We start from the raw sequence: 19637 nt of genomic DNA, 5'->3' as shown, positions 1-19637 counted from the left end.
GGAAGGGGGCACCTCCAGCCGTCCCGCTCAGAAAGGTACGAGACAGGCAGCCCGCACCAACCAGACTCCAGGAGCCCGTCCGAATCTTAATGTGCCAGGAGGCGGGGAGAGGCAGCCAGCGTCCCCGGCATGTCCGCAAGCCCAAGGGGAGCAGCCCAAAACGCGTCCCTGCAGTTCTCGCAGCCTGTTTAATTTGGAAGACTAGCTGGGTCTGTGCTTTAGACGCAGGTGCAAGACCATGTGGGAGATTTTAAACAGGCGGTGTAATTTAGCGCGGGGCTTCTCTTCTAATGGTCAGATTAATTTTGCTCTCATCAGCTGATGGGTGGGGTGGGGGGATCCAAACATCACAGCTCATCACCACTGTCACTGTCATGTCATTAAACATAGTCAGTCTCAGATACGACTATCTGCTCTGGGCTGTACTGTGTATTGGGGTGGGGTGGGGTGCCGGGGGGTGGACGCTCCAGAAGGGCTGTTTCTCTATGTACTCGCACTCTTGTCTTTCTGTCCTGCAGAACAGGGGGGGGTCCTGTAATCTGTCTCTCTCTTCCTTTTGTTTACCCCCTCTCCCCCCTTTCTGGGGGAGCTTTATTGATCTGTGTATTGACATTGCTGATCCTGGCACACTGTGTTGATCGGATGGGGGGGGTGGCTTTCTTGTGTGCACATAGTGGGACATCTGTGCTGCTGGTGGCCTTGCTAAACCCCCCCCCCCCCCCCCCCATACGCCCCCCAACTCGCTGCTTCAGTAAACCCCCACTAACCCTCTTTGCACTGCTGTTGGCATCACTGTACAGGCTCCTTGTTTTGTTTCATAGGTATAATTATGGGCTTTCTGCCAGGACGGGGAGGGTGGTGGTTAGTCTGTGCCTACTATAATAGTGCAGCATTAAGAGCACAGGGATGTTGGCGTTTACGTAGCGCTACAAAGTGCTGGTGGTCTGGAAAGATCCGGCAGGGACTGAAGGCAATTTTGCTCCCCATTCGGGAGGCAAACCATTGTTTGTAGGTCACATGCAGAGGGTACCTATGAGCCCACATGATTCAGGACATATTAAACAACCTTTTCCCTATCCTGGCCCTCGCCAAACCCAGTTTGCAGCAGGTTTGTGGGTGGAGGGGGGGGTGGGGTGGAATTTTAATTATGGTGAAAGTAGCAAATATTCACACTGGCTTGATCGTCTACACCCTTTAAACGGCTGGCTGGGTAGAACTTTCAGGGGGCAGCATGCATATTCTTACAGTTTCTCCCCAGGTGGGGCATTCATGCCGTAATGATTTAAAATCTGGGGCTGATCCAGATAAGACCGATCCAGGGATGAGGGTTCTGTGCTGGAACAGTGGTCCTCCATGCATGTGCCTTTGGGTGCTGTGAGATAGGATGCATTCAGTCGGCACCCTATAATAATTATAATAATAATCAATTACAGTAAGTGATAATGATACGGTGACCTTATGTCTGAGGTGCTTAGAAATAGATGGATGGATTATGGAAGACTATTATTCAAATAATGTTTTTTTTTTTTTTTTTACGAACTGTATTGCGGCCTTAGTCTATAGAGCATTCTTTGGGTGCAGACTGAAAAAGGTTACAGATATTATTCTTACACATCACGGACACTCAGGATTGTAGTGGGAGATATGGAAATATTGGGAGCGTCGTCATGGAGAGGTCACAGGCATTTCTTCCCCGCTGCCGGGAGCGATATGTGTAAAATTTAATTGGCAGGTCGTTTCAGCCTCGGCCCGCTATTTCTGTGACGAGGCGGGAATGTTCCCTGCGAGTCCAAGTGAGCAGCATGGCTCCCATTTGCATGTTTTCCTTGAGAGGGGGAGCGGTGCTGACCCCGTCCTCATTAAATATTAACGCTCCCCGAAGCACCGGCGGGCCACCGGCTCTGGATGGGGCTCGGCCCTCCGGCCCGGATGTGTCTTCAGGTTTTCCTCGCAGCAGAACATGCCCTCCCAGCAAGCAGACTGTCCCTGCTGTGAGCCACCTCAGCTACTTAAGTAAAGGCTGTTATTAAAAATGAATGTGATTCGCATACTGCTTATGTCTCACTGGGGTAACTCACCCCCCCCTACAGGTGTTACGTTCGGCTGCTCTGTGACGCTTCTTGTATTACCCACCCCCCAGGCCGAGACCTTGTGACCCCTGCATGGTACCTGTGTCCTCCTAGATGGATGTACCTATAATAACTGCAGCCAAACCGTCTGATTTCATTGAAGGAGAGCCACCCCCTCCCCATACACATGCTGATGTATCATGCCACCTTGTTACTTGCACAGATAGCATCTCAATAGGAAAGCTTGTCACGTAGGAGCTTGCTGGGCTGATGGAGCTGCAAAAGCAGGACACCATTGACCATCATCTCTAACATAGTGACCTCCCCATCCTGATCACCTGACAGCATCAGAACCCCCAATGAATGCCTTTGATGTCTCGAGTCTGCAGGTCATCATGATTAGACCAACACGGCATGTGCAGAATAGCAGGTTCTCTCAATGTCCTGGTGCCCGTCCGTGGAGACCTGGTTCTCGCACCGCCGTGTCTGTTTGACAGTAGGTGGCAGATGGGAGGCGCCCTATTCGCGTTTGATGAATGAATGTTAAGCACCGCCTCTGCCGTACCCTGAGAGTGCATCGCAGGTGTTCCTGCTTGTAAACAGGCACCTGCTTGCTGGAGGGGATCCAGAAGGGCTTTAATGATCCAGGCTGGGGTTAAGGAGGCAGGCAGAGGGTGCTGTGTGCCCCCCCGGGGCTCCCTTGGCAGGGCCCTGAAATCGCATCACTGGCACATATGTTGCTGTCTTGGGCTATAATAGACTGCTGCCATGGCGGGAGGGGGGGGGGGGGGTGCAACGATGCAACGATTCATTAATGTTGGCCTCTAAGCGAGCTGGCGGAAGGCGTTCAGATGGGGGCCATGTGACCGAGACGTGCCGTATGCGATTTGCACCTCTGTCAGCATTCTGGCGAGTGGGGGGGGGGGGGGGGCGACATGTCACTCACTGCATAATTTAGCACTGCATCTCAATCTGCTATAACCAAACCGGGAGAAGACAAAAAAGAGGAGGATGTGGAAATGAGGAGGAAAGCACCAGGAAGACGATCAGGCTGGGGTGAGGGGGGGGGGGGGGGGGGGGGGCAAGGGGTGGTTAGTGCTCAAGACCTCAAGACTTCGGAGAGGCCAAGGTCGCCCCTCCTGCCTGCTGCAGGCTGGGTTTGTCTTTTGCCGAGTGTCTCGCCACAGCACAGCGAGAAAGAGCCTTTGCGGCGAATCTGCCGATGGCGTCTCCAGCATTCTGACTGATTTCTCACCCCAGACACTGACCTGTGAACCGAGAGCACATTAGTGTGAAGTATAGCGCCTTGAGTGAGGCCTTAGTGTGCGGCATGAGGGCTTGATGATTATCCCTGCGACAACGCCAGCCCCGCATCATTAAAATTTGAACAAAGGCCCTGATGCAATCTTTTGCAACTGCATCTCCTGTGGTGTTAGCAGAAGCTAGCCGCTAATGTGTGGCTAACCGTCCGGCAGCACTGCAGATGAGCATGTGTCTTTATTTAGGCATAATATGGGGGCAGTAAATAAGATGTGGCTACCAGTTCGCGGGAGAGTTTCATAAAATGATGGTGCTTTTCTGCTTTCCAAGGCCGTCTGCTAGACTGATCTAGATGTTACTCAGTGAAGCTGAGTAATGCTGTGCTCCTCTGTGTTGTTATTAAAAGACGACGCTGTGATGAAGTTGTTACTTTTATGATTATTATTATACTTTGTGGTTGTGGGTTCGATAGCCATGTGTGTCGTATTTGCATGTTCTCCTCAGGATTGACTGTGTATCTTCTGGTTTTTCTAATTAACATCTCTAAAGTGCACGCAGTCCCTGCACGTGTCACGCTATGGTGGAGTGGCATCCTACCCAGGGGTGTTCCCCTGCCTGCCTCCCTGTGCCTCCTGGGCTGGTCACTAAACTCACCAAGAACCTCTATTGGATGAGCAATTGTGTAGAGTTTATATGCTGTATATAAATTATATTTGTTCCCATGGTGTGGTATTGTTGGAATTTTGGGGACCTGAAACTATCATGTGATCCAGAGGGTCCAAAGGCTGTTTCTCTTCTAGCCTTCATTTTTAGCCCCTGCCCCCATTTTGCCTGACGGCCAGCCAGACATTAAGGTCAGTGGTGACAAGCTGTCTGACTGCCTTCCTGTCAGTCCCAGGAGGACGCCCTCCTCCATCGCATTCCACCCCCTGGAGCTCCATATGCATCCCTCGGGGCTCCGCCAAGCACTGAACTGAATAGGACATATGCAGTGACTGTGTGTCTCGCCTGCCGGATGGCTGTTGCTTAAGGGCATGGAGTGCAGCAGCTATAAACACGAGGCTGGCCATAAGTACGCTGACGCAGTGATTAAGGGATGGGAGACAGAAGGGGGCTCACTGAGCAAACGGCTGTAGAGTGTAAAACGTCATATAAAACTGGGTGGGAGGGGTGTGGGCAGCGCACATGTAAGGTGTGTATCAGAGCTTCCAGTATCTCCTCACTCGGTGAGTTCTGTGTATTCGCTGACTGGTTAGCAATCCGTTGTGGATCAGACCTAATACAGGCCAGACAGCAAGGTTCTGAAGGTGGAAATTGTGCCACGTGTACTATGCATAGGTGTAGCCCTAGTCAGGTGACTTTCAAGCTGGGTTCTTATTTGTTAAGAGTTGTCTGTGCCCCACCCCCAATTTATTCTGCAGCCCAGCACCTGCTGATGGCAGTATTACAGATCCATTTGAATTTTGGTGACTAGTAACCCCCATCAGTTTTATATTGAGGGGGTTGTCAATGTGAAGGTCATCTCATTGTATGCCTACATTTTTTTATGATCGAGTCTCAGAGTAAACCCCAGAAACACAATATTCCTATCCAGCTTTACATGAGTCACCCATATTGAGTAAACCCGTTATCGCTGGGAGGAGATTAGCGTGTGGCCCTGCTGTTCGTCACATGAGTCTGGGCACCACATCCCTTTGGAGAAGGTGCTTTATTTCTGAAGGCAAGGGCTGGACTGAAGACAGCGATTGAATAATCCAAACATGTTGGCACATTCCCTCTTGTTTTGAGTTCGATTTGCTGCTCTGGATCATCCTCCACCTGACCTTACTGTTGTGTTGGGCTGGGTCACAGATACCTAGTTTTTCCACTGTGACCTCTGTGTGAATCAATTTCAGAAAAAAAGCTGTTTAAAATTCCTTTCCCTTTCGGAGTCAACTTCCTGTTTTTCTGGGCATTTGTGTATTTCCCCCTTGCGTCTATGACAGTCGATGGACCGTTTAATTATCTGCCAAAACACGCATAAATGCTGGCACCCAACAGCTCACAGCAAGGCAATTACTTAAAAATAAATGCATGGAGTGTAACGATAATTAATTGTTTTGCCGCCTCTTTGTGAAACAGACGCAGTGTTGCTGTTCGATTTTGGTCCCATTCGCATAACGGCCGCGGGAGGTGAGGGATCTCAGCTGGGCCTGGGCTGCTCCTGTCTTAGGCTTCATGTCCAGGGTGGTGAACACCTTTACTGAGTATCAGTGGCTCCCAGCTGTGCACCTTCACTGAGTATCAGTGGCTCCTAGGTGATGGTAATCACCTACTATTGGTGGCTTGTAGCTGGCTGCGAGCACCTTCACTTGAGTGTTAGTGGCTCCCAGCTGACGGCAAGTACCTTCACTGTGTGCCAGTGCCTCCCAGATGATCTTCAGCTCCCTCACTGAGTATCTGTATCTCCCAGCTGATGTCAAGCACCTTCACTGGGTGTCAGTGCCTCCCAGCTGATGTCAAGCACCTTCACTGGGTGTCAGTGCCTCCTAGCTAATGTCGAGCACCTTCACTGGGTGTCAGTGCCTCCTAGCTAATGTCGAGCACCTTCACTGGGTGTCAGTGCCTCCCAGCTGGTATCGAGCACCTTCACTGGGTGTCAGTGCCTCCCAGCTGATGTCAAGCACCTTCACTGAGTTTCAGTGCCTCCCAGCTGATGTCAAGCACCTTCACTGAGTGTCAGTGCCTCCCAGCTGGTGTCAAGCACCTTCACTGGGTGTCAGTGCCTCCCAGCTGATGTCAAGCACCTTCACTGGGTGTCAGTGCCTCCTAGCTAATGTCGAGCACCTTCACTGGGTGTCAGTGCCTCCCAGCTGGTGTCGAGCACCTTCACTGGGTGTCAGTGCCTCCCAGCTGGTGTCAAGCACCTTCACTGGGTGTCAGTGCCTCTCAGCTGATGTCAAGCACCTTCAATGAGTTTCAGTGCCTCCCAGCTGATGTCAAGCACCTTCACTGAGTGTCAGTGCCTCCCAGCTGGTGTCAAGCACCTTCACTGGGTGTCAGTGCCTCCCAGCTGATGTCAAGCACCTTCACTGAGTTTCAGTGCCTCCCAGCTGATGTCGAGCACCTTCACTGAGCATCAATGTCTCCCAGCTGAGCACCTTCACTGAACATCAGTGGGTCCCTGTTGATGTTGTGCACCTTCACTGAGCATCAGTGTCTCCCAGGTGAGCACCTTCACTGAGCATCAGTGGCTCCCAGCTGAGCACCTTCACTGAGCATCAGTGGCTCCCTGTTGATGTTGTGCCCCTTCACTGAGCATCAGTGGCTCCCAGCTAAGCCCCAGTAACACTGCAGCGTTCGTTTGGGCATCAGTGAGTTTATCAATTCTGGTAACAATTTTAGTCACACGGGGATTTTTTTATGTACTCTAACTAAATTGCAGCTTATATGTTATGTACAGTATGTGTTAATCTTGCTATTTTAAATTGGTATTTCTTTGTGGAATTCAGTATGCCAAGCTGGCTTCACTTTCAAAGTTTTTTGGCTCACTGAGACACTGGAGTGAGGATATTGAATTGGCACCGATATACTGTTTTATAAATAATGCCTAAGCGGCGATGCAAGTTTAAACACATTGATGCAACATAACATACCCATGTATGGACTGCAAAAAAAGTCAAGGAAATAAATATAATTTTTAAAATGGTGAGAAAATGTCAGGTTTTGACCGAGGCCCACGTTATGGGTGTATTCTTGGCTTCAGCACGGCATGCTTTTAGTAACAGTGAGCGCTGAGTTGACAGATGGCAGGACGCCGTGGATGCAGGACGGGCTGTGCCTTCGAAGCCAGTAGGATGTCAGACGGGCCCCACGCAGGACGGCGCGTAAGGGGGTTGGGGTTATGGACCCTTCTCAAACAGGGTGCATTTTGATCCACATATGAGGCACACAAGAGGCGATGTGAGCACAGCATGTCGTGTGAGATTTGGGGATCTCCAAGGCCCGTATCTCACTGAAATGTGCCACCTTTCATCATGCTAAGAATAGCTGGAGGATATGAGCCGTGTGGATGCAGTGCATTTTGGGAATTCAGATGTTTCTGGAGTCGTCCAACCCGCCCCCCACCCCCAATCACAAAGCCAGCCTCAGGCACCACAGCCCCTACAACACCAAACCCCCCCGAGCCCTGCAGACACGTTCACAGATTGGAGCGGCATCTGTCGTTTCTTCGGAATCGGGGCTCCTCCAGGATGTGGGGAAACTCAGCGAGGAAATAAAGTGATTTTGATTTTGAATTTCAGGAAAACCGGCCCGTTTTTTACCCAAGGATTTTCATGACTCTTCCAGGCACATATGACTTCATAATAGCACCTCCTTCTTTCCAGCAAGGAACTGGCCAATGACAGGCAGTCATCATAAGTGATGAGGTATTTCCCAGAATGGTCGGACAAGAAGATCATGCCAGGGTTCACTTCAGTTTTTATGGGTATGCAAGCAGCAGAAAGACGTGACTCCACACATGACTCCTGTTTTCTGCAAACCAGCAAATCACACTCATTGCTAACAGTCTGGAGCGATCACTGCCATTAGGGCCGGATGAATGAGAGTTGCGGTTGCGAGGTGTTTGCTGCCCGGCGCTGCCCGGCGCTGCCCGGCACCCTTAGCAAGCTCGCCACAGGGCATAAACAGAGAGTGATAACAAGGCACGATAATTACAGCAATGCCCCCACTCACTTTTTCACCTCCACATTTTAACCTCTCCTCTTCATACTCTGATTCCTCCCATCATTCATCCTCCTTTTCTTCCTAACCACACACCCCCCAACATCTTCATCTCAGAAAGGGGAGGATTTCGAGACAGCCTTCAAGTGAGAGACAAATATTTCCTGCGCGACACTGTATCCGATGGCTACAACAGATCCATATCTGTGCAGAGGAAATGCAAAGGCGAGGGCCGGTAGGACTCCTCTCTCCCCAGACCTTGCCCATGGTGTGGGGGAGTCAGTCTTTACTGCTGTGTCTGACATTTGCGTCTTTTCTGCGCCCATGTAACCGCTTCTGGCCATTGGCATACTTGGATGTCTCCTACAACAAATCCTCCATGGCTGACCCAATGTGGGGCCCAAATTGGTATCTAACTCTAATTTTAGCAACATGTTTCATCGTCTAATTAGGTCATCAGCTGCTTCTGAAGATCTGAGTGTCTCTTTGTAATTAAATCATGGTAGCGCTTCTCTTTTTAAAAACACCCCCTTTTTAATGGCAGGGTTAGTATTCTGTGGGCGCCCTTTGTCTGATGAAAGTGGGTGTTTCACATGGTGGGGGGCAGTGCACGTTATGGATGGGCAAAGTCTCAGCGAAGACTGAAGCAGCGGGGTTGCAGGAATCGAGAGAAGGACGCTTGCGCTTAAATGCAGAGCTAATCAAGGCCGCAGGCCAGAGATAAATAAATATTCAGACACTTAGTCGGAGGGGGATTGTATTTCTGTAGCAATTTTGTCTCTGTGGCTCCCCTACCCCAACCAAAATGGCACAGAAATAAATTAAGGGGTGAGAACAGGAACTACAGTAAGTTTGTTTGGGGGGGGGGGGATAAAGAAAGGCAGAGAAGACACAGGAGCCACAATATAACAATGAGGAGAGTAACTCATTTATGTTATGTCAACAGATTTATTGTCTATTTTTGTGTGGCCATATGTAAATGTAAAGATGCATCTCATACATAACACATATCCAGATGATTCTTTTTTAAAGTGAGTTTGTGTGGACATGCGAGAAACTGGGTGAAGCCATTCCGTGTATTTGGGAATCCCCCGTGAGAATAAATTGTGATTATTTGTGTTCTGGCATCGTAGAACAAAATTAGAAAATAATCACAACATCACAAAAAGTGTTTGAGGGTAATTACGGGCACTCAATTACTGTGTGAGCCTGATGGAACAGGAGTATATTCTCCTCTTCCATTTATATTTCTTATTAAATGTATTCATTTCTTTACAAGCATTATCTCACTCGCTTTCTCTCTGTCCATTAGCATTTGTTTCTATCCTTATCAAATATGTCAAAAATCACAAATCCAAGCTGCAAATTTGCCTCCCACGGAATAAATTAGTTATTAGTTTTTTATCATTCTAATTTATGTATCTTTTTTTTTCACCTGATTGACGGCCGCACAGTTAAAGAGAGACGTCCATCCGTCTCTGCTGTCCCCCACCCATCACATCCATCCTCATCCAATCAGATTTGAGCCCGTCTGCCTTCAGAGTGATGAGGGTAGCTGGAATTTGTATGAGATGCAGTTTCTATCCCTTCACTTCAGAGCTAATAACAGCTTATTAATAAACTGATACCCACTGTGGTGGTATTTAGGGGTGAACTCCTGTGCCCGCCTTTGCTGCATGTTGAGCTGTTTGTTGTTGAGCCAGAACTGTTGGCTGAACAAGCTACAGTGAGCTTTTCAAGCAGGTTCTCGTCTGGCCAGAACAATTCTGTGTCCCCTCTTGGGAATGGGAGGCCCAGTGGATTTGACTGTGCAATAAGGCTGAAAGCAGAGCTGCTGGAATCCCTGCAGTGTCGCATCCATTAGGCATTAGCAGCTCCCCCTTGCCCTAAAGCCAGTGTGGTCGACCACTCCTTTCTAGGATAGGTAATGGAGGATCTTGGGGGGTGGGGCTGGAGGTGGGTCATATGGCATTCAGGGGCGGGGCTGTGCCAATTAAACAAAAATAAAGACAGCATGGAAACAGGGGGATGGGGGAATGTTACATGCTTAATTCTCCCTTTAAAGGCAGAGAGCCACTTCTCCTCTCTCTTAATGATCATAAAAATGCCTCCTGTCCATGTCCAGACAGAATGTATAAAAGTAGATGTGGGGGGGGGGGGGAGCAGAGGACTGAATAATGAAATGCTTAATGAGCGAGGAGAGCAGCCGGATGGGAAATAACAGCACTGTTGCTAAGAAACAACAAAAGAACAAGGACAGGGAATGAGACAAGCCTGCGAATCAAGCCAGGAATAAATTGAGAGTATTGACTAAATTGGCAAATTCCCCTGGTCGTTCATTATAGAGACACATTTCCTGACCTGTACAGAGCTGCTGTTTTTTTCCTTTGTAAACTTTATGGGGGCTTTGTCTGCAGTTTATGGAAAGGGGAGATGCTTTGTACTTAAGGGGCCACTCCACAGTTAGGAAGAACCTACCAAGGACTACACCTCAGGACCCTTCCAGGTCCCACTGCGTGATGCCTCACTGAAAGAGCATTTCAGGTTCCTACCCACTTATTGTCACATGGGCCAACAGGACAGCACTGATTGGTTGGGGGGTCTTGCAATTTTTATGATTTCACTGGTCATTAAGCATCCATCAGTTTTCTTTTCTTGTCTTGTTCCAACTTATTCTATCTTTTTCTGACAGGTAATTCTGCTGAGAGCTCACAAGACATAGAAGGCGCTTCCTTTAACCCTAATGAATCTTCATCTTCCCTCTGCAGCGGGAACGACGTACATATTTGGGCGCGATGGTGGTCTGATTATCTACACCTGGCCGCCGAATGACCGGCCCAGCACACGGGCAGACCGGCTGACGGTGGGCTTCAGTACGCAGCTGAAGGATGCGGTGTTGGTGCGAGTGGACAGCTCCTCTGGACTTGGGGACTACCTAGAGCTACACATCGTGAGTGCCTTTGCCACTTTTCCCATCATGCTGCTGATATTGATGATGATGATGATGATGATGATGATGATGATGATGATGTGAATGGTGTTGATGAGGTTGACAAAGGTCAGGTTCATGATGATGGCAAAGATTAAGATGATGGTGATGTCAGCGGTGTTGTTGATGATCATGATATCACTGGTGTTGATGATGATCATGATGGTGGAAAATGTGAGGTGGCTGAGGTTGATGATGGTGGCCAAGGTGATGTACATGATGGCAATGAATCCAGGTATAACAAGGATGATGATGATGAAGCTGACCGCCCCCGCCACAAGGTGCCAGATGCTGGTAAGGCAGATATTGATGGTATAGCAGCAAACAGACAGGATATTATGGAATTAACACCCTCCCCTGCCACGTCTCCTGCTGCGTGCATGTCGGTTTGTCATCGAGATGTTGGAGCATGTGTGTGTGTATTTCGGAGGGAGGTATGGTGCGTCGCTAACCCGATGCCTATGTGACAGCCAGCATTCCCACTCCCAGCCCCACACATGCACAGTCCCCAAGGAGTACACGTACCACCCATGTACAGCTTCAGAGACAAGCCCTAGGACAGGGTTATACAACTCACGGTCCTCGAGGTCCGAGCACTGCTGGTTTTCCAGCCTTCCTTTACCTGTCAGTCAGGTGTGAAGCCTCTGACCAATCAGAATCAGTAATTATTAAACAACTACCTGGGGGAACTGAAAACACGGCCTGGATTTGGAATCGAGGTCTAGAGTTGAAGAACCCTGCCCGAGGACATGCTGAGCACTGCTGCATGCGGCGAACACACATACATGCACACCCTCCCCAGGTATCCGCCATGCATGGATTCCATACAAACAGACAAGCTCCTGTCTTCCCAAGTGAAGAGTGACACAATCACATCTGTCATGTGCCCCTGGGACACTCCAGAGCTAGTAATGGTGTGACTCAGCCAGACGCCCGGCTTCGCGGTGTCAAGGCGCTCCACCCCTCCCCCCCACCAAGCAGGGGAAAAACAGGTCGTTCTGGGACCAAGGCCTGGGGCACCCGATGCACGCTTAGGGGAGCACATCCGTGGCTACAAAACAGCGCTGTCACGCACACTGTGCTCATGCACAAGTACACATGCGCAGACACACACACAGGCTGAAAGGCACTGAAATACTATGTTCATCCTGTTCAGCCATTTGTTCAAAACACAATGCTCAAGGTTCATAGAATAGCGAGGTCAGCCTGCCTTTTGTCACTGCACAAGTGCTCTTAAAGCAGGATGAGAAGAACAAAAAGGCTGCTTGACACCATGACACAATGTCAGGAAGGGCTGATGTCATACACGACCCCAGCACTCAAGTGGGAGCAAACCCAGCTGCTGGACCCTCCCATTCCCTTCTTAATGTGCCATCGAATAGGAGGGTCACCTGTTTGACTTTGACCTATAACAGAGATCACACACTTTAACTACTTTGTCAGTGATGTCATATATAACAAGTGTCACATGATAGTGATGCAATAAATGACTTTAATTAGCTACTCCTCTGTTGTATACACACATAAAATATGTGTGTATTTATCGTGTCCCGGAAGTGCCATCCTAGGAGTGTACGATGGGATTAGAGCAGATTTCGTCACTAACTCTCTGCCCCCACTTCTATAATCTCCGCCTGGTCCCCCTCCCCAACCCCCCAAATGATATAAAACGCGCTGAGGCTTGAAGGACGTGGCCCGCTCGCTAGCAGCTAAGTTCCCTCGAGTGTCGTGGCAGGGATATAAAAGGCAATGTGCAGCTGTGAGTGTCGCCCAGCTTGATAGAGGCGTCACTCGAACCCCAGGACACCGGACGGCCATTTTGGGCCTCCCCATTGGCCGGAGCATGTTAAAATTAGCACGCCCTCAAACATCTGTACCTCGTTGTCTTTACAAGATACGCAATGGAGCCCATGCAACCGAGCTGCCCCAGGCCATTGTACAACATTATACTGCACTCAATATATTAATCGTCTCACATTGGAAAGTTCAATTCTTGCAGCCATTCATGAAGACGTTACGCAGAGTAGCAAATTAGGGTTGTAATGATGCATACATGGAAGATGGAGTGTGTTACATGTCATAAATTATCGGCAAGTTTCACTAAATGCCATCCCCGCACGCGTGGACGTGCTGTAGAATAAATATTCATCGCCACCACTCTCGAAAGTCATAAAACACACATTTTTAACTGTTGACATTGCTCCAAGCGGCTGTATATGCGAAAAAGCCCCGGAGAATTTCATTATTGTTATGACATTGTTGATATAATTGTTCCCCGGCAGTCGGGAAAGTGGGTTTTCATTGGCGCAGCCCTCTCTGACTCTCAGACGCCAGGTTTCAAATTGCTCGCAAAAACACAGCGGCATTCGCTATTCATTACCATCCAAGTTGGGGTTTTTTTTTTTTGCCTCAAAAGGGCAGGCATCTTGAATGTTCCCATTTTCCTAGAATTCGTGTTCAAGCATTGAATTACAGTGCTGGCAGCGATGCCACTGCGTGAATATTCATTATTTTATGTATAATATATGGCAATACCTTTTGTCACTTAATTTCATGATTTATATTTGCAGTTCTGGGTGTGGGATTGGAGCTTTGGGTGTGAAGGGGCTGGCCCAGTGCAGGAGCAGTTTCTGGACATAGGGGGTGTGGTTCGTATCCCCACTATATCCCTAAAAGAATCCCTGAAGTGAATACACTGGATGTCGTATGAGGCTTCTGGACCCATCCGGGGAGGCTTTATACCGTTTACCTGCATTTTTTTAATAAGCACTGCGTTTCAGATGCAGTCTGGGGCCCTACAGTTATTAATACCTCGGCGGCTTGCCGGAAGAGCACTTTAATTTGCGAGGAGAGCAGATTGAAGGCCCACCTGGGCAACGGGTGCTGGCAACTCGCCCAATTCCCCACCGGGAAGCCAACATTATTCGGGGGGGACTCCAGCTTGCATCATCTTTTGAATGCGTAACAGTGTTTACGGGGGTGTTATTCATGGGGGCGTGAGGTGGGCGGGATCTAGGGCACTTAGCAGTTCCGCTTCCGAAGAGGTGTCTCAGCGACACGTGTGAGTGCAGTTTCCACGCGTGACGGTGCGGTCTGCACGTGTTTTCTCGGGGGACCGGCCTCTGCCCGTGGCACGTGAATCTCCCAGCTCCCGTTAGAGCAGCTCCGCTTGGGGAAACGCTGCTTACCGGGCTCCTCTGTGGCCCCGCCCACACCCGCCGCCGCTGTGCTGCATATCACGCTACAGCACCCGGCCCCCAACACCGCTTCTCCCGCACGAACATGGCTAATAATAACAGCCTCCATCCTGCTTAGCCTTAACCCTTTCTGGACAGAAAACCTCCTGTCATCTTCTGATTAACTCTTGCTAGGCTTGCATCTTATTTTGGTTTAGCTCCCAGCACTGATTAACAGCTTATATTCTCTTTCAATTTTTTGACGAAATAACCTGGTCTACACAGGTTAACCGATCAGGTTCAATTGATGTTTACTCCTACAGTGGAATAGCAATGTATAATTCTTCCTACCATTGAGTAACAATTGAAAACAATGAATTTCCTCCTTCCATAGAATAACAATCTATGGTTTCTCCTATCATAGAAAACTAGCCTCAGATCTGACGGTCTGACTGTCCTAAACATCCAGACTGGAAGCCATTAAATTTAGTTTTTATTTACCCTTAAGATTAGTGTGTGTTTATTGTTAAGCTGACTGTGTGTATTCAGTATGACAATTTGCTGTTGTATTAATTTATGTGTGGATTAACCCTGGAATATTTTAACGGGCTTCTGATGAAGACTCAGCTTTTCTCGGCCTCATTAAAATACGATTTTCTGCCAGCCAGCCTAAACTTCATAATGGCTTTACGGCGTTTCGCAGAGGAATTTGACAAGGACAGAAGTTGGGGTTTGTCTGTGAGCGCCGATCTTTTTTTATGTCTTAGACAGCAAACCCACAAAAGGTTGTATTTTAGGATTTGTGTAACGTAAAAAAAAGTGAATTGATGCAAAAATGATTAATGCCAGGATTTTTTAAAAGAAAGCATTTGTTTGTAGCTGTCTCCTCTCCTACTCACTTCCCGCTTGCATTACATTTTTATGACAAGCAAACAGGATGACCATTTTCAGCTCTATAAAAGCAATAACGTTAAATAGTTTTTTTTGAGAGGATCTCGTGTAGATGCTTGAGGACATGGTGGCTTTTGGTGTCTCTGTTTCCTATCCACCCCTCAGCTCTTATGAAATGCTACCCTTTAATGAGTGACAGAGGCGACGTACTCCTGCAAGGCCTGCCTGCATCTCATCTGGCCAGGAAACCTTGTCTGCAGCATGTCCTGATGCTAGGTTCCTGTGAACCCCTTGAACAGGGGGCAAGGGGTGGGTCGAGCTTTGATCACCTGCACTAACCCCCATCCTGGGGCCATGCTGCTGGCCATAGTTGCTTCAGGAAGCACACTAATCAGCCATAACAGGGTGGGGGCCAGGCCACACATGGAGTTGACATGAGTGCGTGACCATGGGGTGACAGACGGGGATGAGGAAGGAATGAGGGGTTGGGTTAACAGAGGATGGGAATGGACCATGGGCCTAAATTAAGGGTGGGGTGGATGGAGGGGTTGTAACCCCCCCCCCCCCCCCCCCAGTAAATCAAAACCGGTTAATACAACCCTTTCAATAACCATGTTCCGCCTAAATGGACCGAAACCCCTTACATTGCATGAGGAATTAAACTATATGCTGATAAATGTCAGTGTTTATGGTCAGTAAATGGGAGTTTATTGTAGTGGACAGGCTAAGCCAGGGCTGTGCATGGGCCCCTTCCAGAAACTTCTCTGCTGCAGGTCCTGGGCTTAGCGCATTACATTCAGTGTTTCCATCGCCGTCAATGCTTGCTGTTGGGGACGGGGGTGGGGTTTGAAAACTCTGGGGCTAAATAATGAGGGGGGGTGCAGCTTGTCAGAATGGGTGAGGAACGTGCCTCCCCTCCCCCTCCAGGTTTGTGTTCCCACTCGGGGAGTAATCGATGACACCCCCCCCCCCCCCCCCCCCAACGTGGTTGGCGTGGCAGTGAGACTGTACTGAGTGCTTCTCAGGATGGATTAGCTGTGATTTATTACAATGTGCGTGTTTGTCGATTTCTGCTGTGCTCCTTCTTGCTCTTGGGGGGCAGAGGGTCCCTGCTTATTCGGGCTCATGGTAGGGTGAGGGGAGGGGCTAGGAATACCAGGGGGCAGGGCCTGATTTGTTTTATTTGCATCACCACTGCCGATTCGGTGTCTCTTCCAAGGATTTTCTCAGCAAAGGCAGTAAGAACTGTGGGTAAAATGGAAACATCCTGCAGCCACACCTCCGGGGGCACGTCCTCCAGCCCAGACACGCCGCTCTCCAGTTACGAGGCGGCGCGGTACGGTTTCACCGCCGCAGTAATTGCAGTCTCTTTGGTCTAAACGCTGAGATCACAGGATGGGTCTGTGGCCCTTTCTATATTTAATTAACCCTGGAGGACTGCAGGCTGCAGGGTTGCGGGGCTGCGGGGCTGCGGCGCTGCGAGTGGCAGCCACACCTGTGCCGCCTGGCTCGCTTAGGCCTGGGCTGTGCTGGGTGCCGACAGCCAATTTCATTGGCTGAAATTACTTACATATATCTCTGGCAGAGACAAATTATCTGAGGTTTTGCGGCTAATTATTTTTTAATTGCGCCTCCCTCTTTTGTCGTGGCATCAGCGAGCCCCAGCACTGCATTCGGCTCCAAGCCCACCATATCGTGTGAGAGGATTGATTATATCTCCACCTAGGGGGGTTGCGGGGGTGTATTACGAAAAAGAGGCACGCTCTGCTTTTAATGATCTCCTTCCGAAGGGGGCCTACCTGAGCCGCCGAGGCTCTCTTCTTCTCTCTTTATTAGTTTTCTGTTAACCTCCCCCCTGTATCACTTTCACAAATGATACACCTTGCCCCCCCCCCCCCCCCCATGAACTGTGCAGTCTCGAGAGATATCAGCTCGATGTGTGGGTACACGAAGGAAGGAACGTTTGGCCTCATGAACACTTCAAAGAGAAGTAGATGTGATCAGACTGAGTGTGAATGGAGGGGGTCATGTCTTGGGATGGTCTTCACCATGCTCAGTGATGACAATAGAAGCGCCATACCACCCCCCCCCAACCCCGCTATGCATGTTATCCGGGTTCGAATACGTATCACCAGACAGTGATGCTCATGCCACTCTGGTGAGCAGAGTTTTTGTCCTTTTGCATCTGCACGTAATCGGGGCTGACCATGGTGATGAGTCACTCTGAAGGTCAGTGTGGTTAACTGCCCCCCCCCACTGACATGTGCCCACCCAGCATTCAGAAACAGCCGTTACTGGCTGCTAATGCGCCAGACGCCGCTGCTGACCTTTGGTTGAGACGCGAGCTCTGTGAAGGGAAACTTGGATCTGGGGCGTCAGTATCAAGACCGTGGGGTCAGTGAGTGTGGCATCAGTGTGAAGTTGTAGCTCTCCGTCACACGTGATGGTGCATAGCCCCCCCCCCCCGGGCCCCCCGCCAAGCTTGCTGTATAGTGACGCACATAGGGGAGCCGCCTTCGGCCTCTCTCACCCTCCCCCGCTTTCAGATGAGGCAGAGATAAGGGCTTCAAAAACCAAAGAGTGAAAACTAGAGAGTAGGGGGGGGGGCAGGGCTGCCTGGGGGGGCTGCATGCTGAGAGAGGATGAGGAGAATGTTCTCAATTTTTCAGCAAAACTCCATCCCCGTGGCGCAGTAGCCTGTGCCTGCTTTCTAATGGGGGGGGGAGGGGGGAGGTGAGTAAATACACCCATTCTGGTTCTCGAAAAGCTGCTGCAGTTTGTATGGAAATATGCCTGCCGCTGAGCGACGCCACCTCCCACACAAATACCCCTCACGCCGGATCGATAACCATTCCTGCCGGAGTATTTACATTTGCTCCGTGTCCCATAAACAACCGTCCTGTAATTCTGGGCTCCGCTCTCATGCGTGGAGCCGTTACAAGGCAACGCAGGTCATCGCCGCCTCATGAAATCTTAATAAAGCTCCTTAGGGTGATATATGGAGCACAGCTCCATAGGAGGGGGGCACAGCTGACGTTTTACCTCGACGGGATCAGTGACGGGAGGCAGCAAACCCCCCCCCCCCCCAGAGCTCTGACCAATCAGCTCTGAAACCTGCTGAGCAAGATGAGGAGAGAGCGAAAGTGTGTCTGCCAGCTGCCATTGGCTGCCTCCCACACTGTGATGCATGGGCTGGCCCCCTCCCCACACCCCGGAAGAGTTCAATGGAGAACTTTGCTGGTCTGTTTCTACGATTTTCTATCCCCTCCTCCCATCCTAGCCATCGATTAAAGCAACAATTCAATTCCAAACTCATTAGCCGGGGCCCAGGTGAACTCTGGGAAGGCGGGAATGAGCAATGCTTGCCGTCTGGAGCCGGACCACAGCCGTGGGGGAAATGGATACGGGTGGCATTAGGTGGAGAGCAAGAGGAGGAGGGGCACGGAGGCCGGATGGGAGGGGCGCGGAGCAGGAGAAGGGGCGCGGGAATGGGCCTGTCAGGATGATGCAGGCCAGAGTCGGACGGTGCCTTATTAAAGAGGACATGCAGGTGCCACAGCCAATCACTCTGGGGCAGGAGGAGGAGCTGGGGGTGGATAGCAAACAGCTCGAGAAAACCAGCCCCCCCCCAAATTCTTGCTGTTTGTCTCGGGAAAGGTGGAAAAAAAGAGGGTACAGCCAATCAGAAACAAGGAAAGGGACAGGAAAGACATTTGTGAAGGTTAAGCATGTGTAGTGATGGCGTTTCCTGGGTGTGTGGAAACAGCGCCCTCTATAGGTACATGACAGACACGCAACCCCTTCTTCCAGTGTCCCCCTGGGGAATTCGGGCAGCATCAGGCTGTCACCTGATCTGCCCACTCCTGCCCCCACCTCCGAGACGCCGACATTGGCGCTGCCCTGCCCTGCCTGCGTCTGGTGGACCTGGCTGGTGCCCACAAGGACAAAAAGGGGGTAAACAGGAGGCAAATGCAGCTAATTAGTGCCCATTTGAGGGTTCTGTTTCTCAGGTGACACGGACACCGACCTCCACAAGTCCCCGTCTCTGTTTTTGTTAGAGTTTGTGTTGTGTTCAGTCAATATTGTCCAGATATTTGATCTAAAGTTCTGCTAGTGTCATTTCATCCTCCTGCCACCAGGGGGAGTTCAGCAGCCGCCGGGGAGGGCCGTGCTGCCTTGAACACAGACAGGGCAGACAGGACAAGGCTACGCCTGCTGACTGTCTGGGTGACACTCACTCACAGCAGAGGGGCGCTCACCTGGTACCTGGGCGTGTTCATTGAGGAGCAGGAGCTTGTGCTTCAGGACCACACATTGTGCCGTCCTCAGATGAATGGAGGACGAGTCACTCCAATTCACCGTGGATTCCTCTCCCAGTTCCCCCTCCCATTTAATGTCAAAAGTCTGCATATTATGGGATTTTTCTGTTTAAATGTCAGCTCAGAGAAGCCACAAGGGATTAGTTTGTTTGTGTGTGCGTGGGTTTACATTTCTAGTTTGAGAGCCGGGTGTATGTGTGTCTGCATGTGTGTGTGTGTCTGTCTGCGT

General features: G+C 50.1%; 1 protein-coding gene across 24 annotated transcripts in view; it reads left to right on the top strand.

Moving 5' to 3' along the window:
• LOC111848816 (neurexin-1a) overlaps nt 1–19637 on the top strand; it is a 249977-nt gene that overhangs the window by 155710 nt on the left and 74630 nt on the right. For all 24 annotated transcript variants that reach the window (XM_023821107.2, XM_023821125.2, XM_023821124.2 and 21 more), the window contains one exon: nt 10802–10983. In XM_023821107.2, coding sequence (XP_023676875.1) covers nt 10802–10983 — 182 coding nt within the window. The remainder of the gene's footprint in view (nt 1–10801; nt 10984–19637) is intronic.

The sequence above is a fragment of the Paramormyrops kingsleyae genome, chromosome 3 (genome assembly GCF_048594095.1).
Source record: "Paramormyrops kingsleyae isolate MSU_618 chromosome 3, PKINGS_0.4, whole genome shotgun sequence".
In the NCBI taxonomy this organism is placed as follows: Eukaryota; Metazoa; Chordata; class Actinopteri; order Osteoglossiformes; family Mormyridae; genus Paramormyrops; species Paramormyrops kingsleyae.
Note: the sequence above shows the minus strand (reverse complement) of the source record. Positions and strands in the feature narration are given on the sequence as shown.